Consider the following 12,096-nt stretch of genomic DNA (forward strand, 5'->3'; position numbering starts at 1 on the left):
GGGAATTGGTGGGTATTTCATTGCTAAATCTGTTGTGTGTGACTGATAAGTGATAAGTCATGCTGACAATCTTTGTATGCAAGGCTATAAATCATACAATTTGTAATTTGTGTTCATGGTCCTTTGCTTTAGTTTTCTATGTAATCGTATATGAATCTGACTTGAATTTACTCATAATTAATGGTCCTACACCATAGATATGAGTGTGAGATTGAAAATGAAATGTCCACCTTTGATTGTAGTGCTTCACATAGTCAAATTATATCATCAGCAAAACAGACGGGACATCAGTTTAAATATGTGTTTCTTAGATAATAATTTATCATATCAAGTGATTTTAGCGTGCCCATGTTACCAAATTCTCCATTGGAGATTTTTTTTTTTTTTTTTGAGAGTGAGAGAGAGAGATCAACAAAAAATGAGGTGTAAGAACGTAGTATAATAGTTATAGAAATATATATATTTCTCATGATTTTTATTTAAAAGAGTAGACCTGTATAGAAACATGTTGAAACTAAAAAATGTAATTAGAAAAGACATTGTCAACTCCTTACTAGCATACCATGTTTTTCAGATTTTCCAGCTTTTCAGATTTTCCAGCTGTACCACTTGACAAAAACTGACTTAAAACCTTATATAATATTTTTAGATTATTTTTCTAATATTTTTCCTTAACACTAGATATCCTATTCTCATATTTATGTTGCTTCATATTTTGATGTATGTAGTTTCCTTAACACTAGATATCCTATATTACATATGTGTGTATGATTAACAATGTCGTTTAGCAGTTAGGATCATGGAGAAATTGAATCGAAAATGGATGTATGAGAGATTAGAAGGTCGACTACTAAAAAAAGATTTCACAATTGGCGTGCGAGGGTTTATTGAGTTTGCTAAACAACACCGTGATTTTCAAGAATCTTTAAAGGTCAGATGCCCTTGTTCAAAGTGTAAAAATGTTCCTTTTTTAGATGTTGAAAGTGTAAGAGAGCATTTGTATAAAAAAGGATTTCTTAATGACTACTATGAATGGGTTTGTCATGGAGAGGATTTTGATTCTTTAAAAGCATCTGATGAGCCATCGGATCCGTATATTTACATGATTATTGATGCATTTGGTCAAGTTGATGGTGATCCAATGCATGAAGATATTCGGAATGTTGAAGAAGAACGTAATCCTCAAGTTAAGAAGTTTTTTGAGATGTTAGCGGCCGCACAAAAACCATTGTATGAAGGAAGTCGATTATCTGTTTTAGAGATGGCTTCAAGGATTATGAGCTTGAAGTGTGAATACAACTTTCCCCATAGATGTGTCGATAGTATTTCATCGCTCATTAGTGAAGTAATTCCTGATGAGAATTCAATGTCCAAGACGTACTATGACACTAAAAAGGTGGTAAAGGGCCTTGAACTTCCTCATGAGAAGATACATGCATGCCCTAAAGGATGCATGTTATTTTGGAAGGATAAAGCTCACCTTAAAAAGTGTTCGAAATGCGGGGGGGGGGGGGGGGGGGGAGCGTTATAAGAAGACTTCTCGTGGAAAATGTGTGCCGGCCAAAGTGTTATTCTACTTTCCGATCGCGCCAAGGTTGCAAAGGCTCTATGCGACTAAAGACCTTGCACATGAAATGCAGTGGCATCCACAAAATCCTAGGGTAAGTGGAACACTCGCCCATCCAAGTGATAGTGAAGCATGGAAACATCTTGATAACACATACAAGGATTTTGCAAGTGAGCCCCGTAATGTTAGATTGGGTCTATGCACAGATGGTTTCTCAGCACATGGAAAATTTGGAAGGCAATATTCTTGTTGGCCAGTAATTGTTACCCCATATAACTTGCCTCCATGGTTATGTATGAAGAAGCCGTTTATGTTTTTATCCTTGCTCATTCCGGGTCCTAAAAACCCAAAAGGGAACTTGGATGTGTACATGCAACCCTTGATTGATGAACTGAAATCTTTATGGAAAGTAGGTACAATGACATATGATGTATCCACAAAGCAAAATTTCAAGTTACGAGCTGCCCTTTTATGGACGGTTAGTGACTTTCCTGCATTTGGGATGTTATCTGGTTGGACTACATCGGGAAAGATGGCTTGTCCATACTACATGGACAAGCATAGATCTTTTTGGATATACAATGGCTCTAAAGTATCATGGTTTGATAGTCACCGTCAATTTCTCCCACCTACACATCCTTATAGAAAAAACCGCACTGCTTTTGATTGCCTCCTCCAATATTGACGGGCCATCAACTATGGGAGCAGGTTAAGGAGATTCCAAAGTCCATTGATCCAAAAATCCGTTCGATAAAATCAAAAAAGGTTAAGACAGGGTGACATAAGCAAAGCATCTTTTGGGAGCTTCCTTATTGGAAAGATTTGTTGATTCGACATAATTTAGATGTTATGCACATTGAAAAGTATTTTTTTGATCAACTCATCCACACAATAATGAATGTGAAAGATACCGCAATTGATACAGATAAGGCTCGCCTAGATGTTCAGCGATATTGTAAGCGAAGTAGCTTAGAGCCTATTGAATCTGATGATGGGAGCTTGATCTTCCCAAAAGCAGCATACACTCTTGATAAAGCACAACGTAGAGTGTTGTGTGAATGGATAAAAGATCTTAAGTTTCCAGATGGATATGCTTCTGATTTTGGTAGATGTGTGGATTTGCAAGCCTGTAAGATACATGGAATGAAAAGCCATGATTGTCATGTGTTCATGGAAAGGTTGTTGCCCGTTGCAATGAGAGAACTTCTTTCTGATAATGTTTGGAAAGCAGTCACTGAAATCAGCCAATTTTTTCGCGATCCATGCTCTTACACTATTAAAGTTGATGATATGACTCGTTTAGAAAAAAACATTCCAGAAATCTTATGCAAGTTGGAGAAAATATTCCCACCTGCATTTTTCAATTCAATGGAGCATTTACCCGTTCATTTACCACATGAAGTAAAAGTGGGTGGTCCTGTGCAATACAGATGGATGTATCCATTTGAGAGGTAATATACATTTTCCTAATCCACTCCATTGTTTTCAAGTTTCTTCTATATGATTTATAATTTTACATGTGAATGAGTCAATTTAACTTATTTTGTAGATTTCTTAATCATCTGAAGAAGAAAATTGGTAATAAGGCACTAGTGGAAGGCTCGATTTGCAAGGCTTATCTTGCAGAAGAGATTTCTAACTTTTGTTCTTATTACTTTCAACCTCATGTTGATACAAAATCTAGAGATCTAGGACGCAATGTTGTTGATGATGATGATCTAGATTCAACTATACCAGAATTATTCCAATTTAGCAAAGGTCGTGGCAAAGGTGTCCAAACAAGGTTTTTAGATTCGAAAGAAGTCAAGCATGCACACCACTATGTTCTTTCCAATTGTGGGGTGTTAGGAGGATATGAAAGGTACAAATTTCTATAATTGGTAGTTATTTTATGCAATTTGCTAGATAATTAACGTTTTAAGGTTTATAGGAAGTTTTAAGAGTCGATGATGCAAAAATATCCTGGTATTGACCTACATGATATTTGGAGCAAGTTTTCACATGAATTTTCCAAATGGTTTCAGGATTTTGTAAGTTTTTACAATCAAGTTTCGATATATCATTTGCTAAATATGACCAAGGTTATATATTTTATTAACTAATGGCTTGAATTTGAAATTAGGTTATCGAATCTAATGAGACTGATGAAGTGATTCGAGCACTTGCCATGGGTCCATCTAGACAAGTCAAAACATGGAGGCAATTTGACATCAATGGCTTTAAGTTTCACACTTTTGATTATCGAAAGCACAAGGCAACTATGAATTATGGTGTGGGTGTAATAAGTGAGGAGGAAATTGATTACTTCGGCATTTTAGAAGAAGTCATTGAGCTGGTCTACTTGGGGACCGTAAATGTCTTCAAAACCGTCTTGTTTAAATGTAATGGGATGGATTCAGTGAATGGGATGAATATTCATGAGCTGTATAGATTAGTTGATGTAAACCACTCTAAGAAATACCCTGCATATGATCCTTTTGTTCTAGCACATCAGGTTTATCAAGTGTATTTTACCTCTTATCCAAGCTTAAAGAAAGATAAGAGTCAATGGTGGGCTGTTTTTAAGACTAAAGCTAGGTCAAGTGTGGATGCCCCAATCGATGAGTCAATTTTCCAAGTAGACATTGCTGAGACCCCAACCCTTTGTTCGTCGGATGATGATGATGGTGTTATGTACGAGGATATGGATGAAATGGAGGAGGACGGCTTAGGTGATGAAGAGGAAGAACAACATGAAGAAGATGAATGGGATGATACTGAATCTAAATCTGAAGAAGAGGTTGATGGAGAGTTAGGATATACTGACAGCGATGACGAGGATGATGATGATGATGATGTGGATGAAGAAGAAGAATAATTTCTAAGCTTGTAGTTTTCAATGTGTTTTCTTTGTTATGGGCTTATTTGTTTGATAGACAATGTGTTTATCTTATTTGTTTGATATATGGTAAATGTTTTAAAATTTGTTGATCATATTTGTGAGCTTACTTTTTAAATTTTTTTTATTATGGGTTATTATGTATAAATTAATTATTGTGCTTCTGATCTTTCTAGTTCTTTGGAAATGAAATCCTTCATGAAAAATTCAAAATTTGGCCGAGGAGGTAATCAAGGCGGTGTCCGAGCCAATAATCAATCGGTTGATCAAGAAAATCCTGTGGTCACACGACCGACGCCACCACCTTCTAATGAACAAGTACAAGTAAATTCTAATGCTGATGTTGCTGTTGAGAATGATGTGGCACCACAAAATTTGAATGGAGTGGAACAAGGAAAGATTGAGCTCTCACCAGATGGGCTATGGTCAGTTATATTTATCTATGTATTATATTTGTTGTCTTAGTAGCTTATTATCATTATTTATGCTTGTGCTTAATCTTTCTTGCATCAGGTTTGATGACCATACCGTTAGTGGAAATGTCACAAAATCTTGGAAGGCACACTACAACCACCCATACATGAATTTTACTGAGGTGCCACTTATGGTTAGGGATCGTTGGTTCACTGAGTTTAAGGTATGTTAAGAATTTAGTTGTCATCTTAGATATTTTTATAGTGTTAGTTATATTATCCTTGGAATTGGAATTTGCAAAGAGGTGGTTATGATATCTTTGTTATGTATATATTGTTTATAGTTATATTTATTACAGAGTCTAGAAAAAATGAAGAAATTTGATTTAAGGCTAGAGATGACTCAATCTTGATAGGTGTCTTTCACATGCTATGAATATTACACCCTCTGACAGCCTAACTCAGTAGCCAAAACCACCCCCATTCGTGCTACGAAAGCCTCTGCCATAGCCACACGGACCTGAGCACTCACATGACGAACCATTACAGCCATAATTCTGCCATAAGAGTCCCTAATCACAGCCCCCAAGCTCACACCCCACCCTTCCAACACCGCTGCATCAGCGTTGATGCGCACAGTGCCAGCAGCAGGGCACCTCCAACAGCCACAACCCACAGCAACAGCACTTCTAACCCCACCAAAGACAACATTCGTGTATTCCAACAACCATTCCAGGTTTGTTTTAAGAAATTTTAAGTACCAATCCAAATGTGTAACCTCTAAATTTTATGGTAGGGCACGCTCTTTCGAATTTCGTTGTAGGATCTTGCTGAAAACTCTATCTTTCTTGCTCCTATTTGCTGCATCATTGCTAACTGTTTGAAAACTCTGGTGGTTGTGTTCTAGGGTTCGCTTGATTTTCTGAAATTGTTGTAGGGCAAGCGGGGGTTGCCTATGCACTAGAAGTGTTTTGAATTTTCTGACTGTATAAGAAATGTTCATTGTTTTGCTCTGAATGTAATATGGGTTGTTGCTGATTTAATCTGTTATATGAGGAGAATGCTTCAACTTTATGTCTTGATTAGGTTACTTATTTATTTGCAGTGAATAAGCAGCATTACGTACTCTAGTTTTTCTAGCTATTTATGAGTGCAGTGTTGTGAATTTGACATAAAATTCTGAAGAATATTTTGCTTCTTGGCTGTAGTTCAGTTTGGAGTCATAGTGAATGATCTAGGATGGCTCATTCGTCTTCCTATTCTAAGTTTATGATAAATTGTGAAAACAGGTGAGAAAGAATAGATCGAGTAGTGGGTAACTTAACAAATTATGTTTTAGCCAAAGAGAAACCTTTTCCTAGTTACTTTCTTCTGGATTTTGTTTCAAACTAATTGTCATGCAAGCAAACGCTTCAAATTTTCATTTTCATACTAATATTAATCTACTGTAGCTTCAGGTGGGTTTTGTAAAATATGCCTGAACTTGTGCAGAAGACTGGGCAGCTTGAAACCTGTGTGTTTGGAAACTAGGCTAGAAGTCTGAGAAGCATAGCCATTTTAGTGTACCGTAGTAAAGGAAAAAATACAACCGTTTCAAATCCTGGGATTTAGTTTCATAAGGGTACCTTATAGTTGAGTTGCAACCAGGTTTGATGACAATGTTGTCTTCACGGCGTTGATTTCTGGGTTTCGTTAATTAGTTGCATTGGATAAGCTTTAGTTAACGGTCCCTTTCTGCACCCTGCTTTCCTGACACCAATGCAACCATCGTGAGCTAATATTTGCTGTAATTTCCTTGTTACTCACATTAAAACCCCATGTTATACTGAAATTCACTTATAATATTGTTTATCAGAATTTTCTTATCACACAAGAGACCTAATGACTGCAGTGTAAATGTATGATCATATTGCTAATATTTTTGCAAGACTAAAGAGTAGCTTTCATAGTTTTCATGCTGGGCGGCCTGCCTGAATCAGTTTGTTTGGGGATTCAGAGGGGGCAAGTAGCATTCATTTGTCTGCAGTTGGTACGGTACATCTTTCATTTAATTTTATGATGCCGATCCTCGCAAATAATTTCTCTACATTTCCATTCTTACTGGTGGTAACAGGTTCAATCTCACTCTGATGCAAACACGAGTGCGTTTCTCACTCATATGCTCACTAGTGTGTGTTTCGTCTATTTTCTGTTCTTTATTGCTTTTCTATTTCATTCTTGCATTATTGATCTAAGCTCACATGAATGAGAAATAAAATCAAAGAATTAAACATTGCACCATCTTTAATCTTCTTTGCTTGCACATACTCATAAGCAATGCAAAACCTTTTAAGCCTATCTAACTCTGCATTCCCATTAGCCCACTGCATGTACTGCATTCTTTCCTTCCTCAACTTTTCCAAAGCAGGTAAGTGATGTGTCTATTTTATATAGTATTTTACCCCCGTCCCTTGGTCATAATTAGTAGTATTTTTGGCTCTTTAGAGCCACTTTTATTACTAATTGGTGTTTTCGTAGATTTGGTTGACTTTTGCAGGGATTTACACTTTTGGAGTATTTTCCCGAGATATTTTGGAGCAATCACGAGCATTGGAGAAGCACGACCAGAGTTTATAGCTCAGGGCCGGTTAGAGACATCGAACCTGTGATTAAGGGCTCGGTATAAGTGATACCAGGGCATTTGGACCGAGTATTCAAGACCCAAAGAGGAAACCTAGATTGGCCCGAAGAATTGGAGCCCAATCGAAGTCCAAATAGTGGCCCAAATGAGCTGCCCGGCCAAAAAGGCTGGCGCCCGGAGGCGCGCCCGGCCGGGCGGGAGAAGCTTTGGCTGGCGCCCGGTGACGCGCCCGGCCGGGCGCGAGTTTAGTATTAGGAGCAAAAAAGGCCTGATCTTTTATATATGCATGAGTTTGACAACATGGATTCGAGATTCGACAGATGAGAATTAATGTTTAGGTCTAGTTTCAATAGGCATGTTAATTTATAAATGGTTAAGTCGAGATTCGAGAGATGAGATTTAATACCGATAAATTAATTGTGTGATTGTAATACGTAGCGAAAGCCCTATACAATCTGGTTAATTGATGCATTGATGATTGACTATTATTGATTATTGGTATTGCATGATAATTTCTTATTGAATTGTTCTAACGTTTTACAATTGCGGCTTGTAAAAGTATAGCAATATTAAATTGATGAATCGAGCAGGTGTTAATTTGATATTAAAGGTTATTTTCAATAAGAACTTAGATCTAGTAAATTGCGAGAGCCTGTTAGATCTATGTTGATTAATAAATTGTGAGAGCCTGTTAATCGTGTTATTTATGCAATGTCAATGATTGATTACTATGTTTTACCCTGGAGTATTATTTATTGGTGAACCTATGCCCTAGATCCTTTTATATATTGTTTTCTCCCTACTCCTATTCTTTGTATTTTAGTTTCATACTCAAATATAAATATTGGTTACTTAGATAATTTAGATTATAATAATTAATTAGGAGTAAAAAGACTTGTTTCCCTGTGGAGATCGACCTTACTTCCCTATCTACTTTAGTTAGAGGACTTAGGTATTTACTTTTGATTAGGGGATACGACTTTACCCTGTCAGTAAGATTTCATGATCAAGAAGCTTATCAATCTCATCAACTTTACTTTGCTTTTTTTCAAGTGTTTTCAAAGCAGAATCTTTCTTATTTTCATACATCCTTGTCCCAACAGCCTCTTCAAGCATAGACAATATTTCAGGAGGCTTCATGTTTAAAACTTTTGTAATACGCCCTTGCATAATAAGAAAATGTGGATTATTCACATTGAGCTGCACTGAATGGAAGAGGTTTTGTACCCTACTAGGTTGGGCAAGGTGCCCATTAATCAGATACTTGTTCCTTGCATTATAAGAAAATGTGGATTATTTATGTATAATATGCTATTTTGAGTTAAAATTATAAGCTTTACATGTTAATTATGTGCTGCGTACATATACTTGAAGAACTGAGTTAGATGCTAAGGCTAGGAGAGAATTTGACAAAAAAGCTGGGGACCAACTTAGGGGCACATTGAACCAAGTTTACAAAATGCCTCTCCATAAGGAAGTTAGTTTCATGACTGACACTGTTCGAGCTGAATTCATAAATAAGCGTAAGCATCCCGATTTTCAGAAACGTTCTAACCAAGCAAGAGATAATCGGTTATCTGGTCAAACATTAGAGAAGTTTGACCCTGGCCATCGCCAAGGTAGCGTATCTACTCCTCAAGTGGTTAAAAAAATGGTAAGTGTATGATTTTAGCAGCTAACTTGTGATTTTATATAAGATTGAAGCAAGTAGAAAATTTTTAGCCACTAAGAGATGACAATAACTAGTCTTTATTACAATTGCCCTGTAGTCTATGTCCCCTATTTTTTGTTGTATTTTTTTTAGTGCTAACAACTTCTTCTAATACAAGGCAAAGAAAAAGGATGGAATTTTACCAACTACTGCTGAAGTTTATGAGAGCACTCATTCTGTTTGTGTGGGCAATGATGAAGTTGAATTGATGGGTGACAAGTCTCAAAAAGTCATGGTATGAGTATACTTCTATATTTTGCTAAGATTACAAAAAAAAAATATGTGATAGTTAATGTTTGGAGATATTATAGATTGTTTATTTGTTTGTGTGATTGAGTTGGAGGATGAGAATGATTTGCCGGCATTAATCATATGATTAATGTGGTATGGCACAATGTGAATTGAGACAGGTTTATTTTGAAGCCATACCCTATAGGAGGGGATTCTTCAATTTACAAAGGAGACTCTGCCGAAATTTTTACTAATAACTGCTTACATAAATTATTTTGCTATAAGTGTTACCTTTTTATTTTTAAAAAAAAACAATTAAATTATTTGTTACTCTATTAGCTGCTCTAAAGCAATTAAATTAAATTGTGTTTTAGAAGTCCAAACAAGTTTTTACCCCGGACGATGTCCCGAGTCATTGTTTGTATTTTTATTATAGTTTTTTTTTTTTTTTAAATGTATTTAGTTTATTTAAGTTTTAACATTTGAGATCATAGTTACTAATACATATCTTAATGCAGGGAGAATATATGGAAAAACTTGAGGAATATAAGAACAAAGGAATTGAGATAACCCCGACAAAGTCTACTTGGAGGTTGTAGGTGGGCAAAAGAAAGGAAAAGTCTACGGTTTAGGGAGTGCTTCACAAATGTATTACAAGAGTGATCCTACTTCTCAATCTACTGCATCATCTTCCACTCCTTCCATGATTTCTCAATTAAGTTCTCAAGTTGAAGAACTAAAGAAGATGGCGGAAGAAAACCATAACAAGGTAGAAGAAAGACAAAAAAATAGCGGCAGAGAGCTTAAAATGTGCTAAGGAATTCGTCGAAAAATCATGAGATCGAAAAAGCTACATGGAAGAAGGAAAAATTAGCTATGCAAAAAACATTGCAGGAAATGGCATCACTTGTAAAACAAGTTTACCGTCCTTATAAGCCTCCTACGCCTGCAGTCACCCGCTCTCGTGATACAACTAAGTGATTTTTATTTTCTTGGTGGTAATTTTATGAACAACTGGTCTTTTACATTGTCATTAATTCTTGTTTGAAGTAGCTTTTTTTTAGATGGGAGGTGACTTTTGGAACAATTAGTCTTATAAGTTAAATATTGTTTTTTAATACATTGATACAAAATTGATTGATATTTTGGATATTTGAATCAAATTCACATTTTGGTTATTTGAATTTATGCGTGGGTACCTTTTTTGCTTTGTGATTAATATTGGTTGTCGCTTAATTATGGTCTCAAATAATGATAGTTAGTCGCAAATATTTAGCGACTGCAAATTTCGTTTAGAGACTAATTGGTTAGTTGCAAAATCATTAGTCTCAGTAGTCGCTAATCTGTCACAAATAATTAGTTTTGTAGTCGCAAAAATTTGGTCTCGTATGTAGTTGCTAATCCGTCGCAAAAAACATTAGTCTCAATAGTCGCAAATCCGTCACAGTAAAACTAGTCTCCGTAGTCGCAAAAGTTTAGTCTCGTAGTCGCAAAAATTTGGTCTTGCATTCGCTAATTCGTCGCAAAAGTAGTCTGAAAATATTGATCTCTGTAGTTGCTAATCCGTCGCAAATATATTACGACGGACAATAATTTAGTTGCTAAAATTTGAAAGTTAGTCGATAAATGGTAGTTGCAAAGGCGTTGCAAATCTGTCGCTAAATTTGCGACTGTTCAAAAATTAGTCGCAAAAATGGATTTGCGACGAGGTCTTTGGCAACGAACCAAAGTAGTTGCAAATCCGTCGCAAATCCATTTTTGCGACGGATTTGCGACTACTTTGGCCGTCGCTAATTACCCTTTTTCTTGTAGTGAAGTAGGGAGGCGCCAACAAGTTTTTAAGGAACTTGTAAACCGTTCACGGATCATAAAAAGGCAACCACGATAAGGGAAAACGAAAGGCAACAACGATTGACCCGTGAAGGTTACACCCCATTCATAATCCATGAGATTACTAACTGTATATGGTTCGGAACCACGAAAGGAGGATCGGGGATGATGGTACGAAGTGAGTCATGGAGTCACATTCGCCTGTATCGGCCTCTACTCGATTCTTATAGTGAAAAGTGATTCCTGCGATCTCAAAGGCATACAAACAGAGATTCAATTTGCTCCAAACTATTAATAAGCTAAATTGGTTTAATATTAATGCAACATATAATTCTAAAATATCGTGATCACTTGATTAAACAACAAGATTAAAAAGGATCCTAAACCGGTTGTCCAAGTTATCTTATTAGGCGTGATTTTCAATTACATATTCCATTTAAACATGCAATACGGTGATCAATAATAATAATAGAATTCACATTAACATTGGAAGCAATTCAACAATAATTCCAACAATATAAAATCGTTAGAAAAATAATAGAAATAAAAGGAACATAATTCTTATTTTGACTCTGTTTGCTTGCAACTATAAAATAATAAACGAGTTAGTAACTTCAAGGAAATAATAATAAAACAATAATTAAATTAAATTAAATTAAATAGAGTTGATTTAGGGCCAAACCCTCAAACAGTTCTACCTTTCACGTCTTGGCTTAAGGACAAAACCACGAGTAAAGTATGGACTCCTTGAAGTGCTTGAAGAAGGAATTTTGAAAAAAGAAGGGTAGGCTAGTGTTTAGGATAGAGCATAGAAGAGAGAAAAAATAGAGAATTAATTGATGCCCC

The 12,096-nt window shown here is 36.0% G+C and overlaps 1 protein-coding gene and 1 long non-coding RNA gene across 2 annotated transcripts; both read left to right on the top strand.

The window, feature by feature from the left end:
- The first annotated feature begins 799 nt into the window (after positions 1-799).
- Positions 800-2,252, top strand: LOC145643080 (uncharacterized). The gene is made up of 2 exons (XM_081694244.1): positions 800-1,399; positions 1,641-2,252. The coding sequence occupies exons 1-2, from the start codon at positions 800-802 to the stop codon at positions 2,250-2,252; spliced, it is 1,212 nt and encodes a 403-aa protein (XP_081550370.1).
- Positions 2,253-9,299: 7,047 nt separating this feature from the next.
- On the top strand, positions 9,300-10,469 carry LOC145556164 (uncharacterized). The gene is made up of 2 exons (XR_014091784.1): positions 9,300-9,424; positions 9,939-10,469. It is a non-coding gene; the product is annotated as an uncharacterized LOC145556164 (long non-coding RNA).
- The last annotated feature ends 1,627 nt before the right edge of the window (positions 10,470-12,096 follow it).

Source organism: Chenopodium album, chromosome 8 (genome assembly GCF_948465745.1).
Source record: "Chenopodium album chromosome 8, dcCheAlbu1.1, whole genome shotgun sequence".
Lineage (NCBI taxonomy): Eukaryota > Viridiplantae > Streptophyta > Magnoliopsida > Caryophyllales > Amaranthaceae > Chenopodium > Chenopodium album.

Bases quoted from the DNA above. Each gene is read 5' to 3' on its own strand.
- LOC145643080 (XM_081694244.1), top strand. From the start codon at position 800: ATGGAGAAATTGAATCGAAAATGGATGTATGAGAGATTAGAAGGTCGA. The intron at 1,400-1,640 runs GTAAAGGGCCTT...CATGAAATGCAG, and splicing joins ACTATGACACTAAAAAGGTG to TGGCATCCACAAAATCCTAG.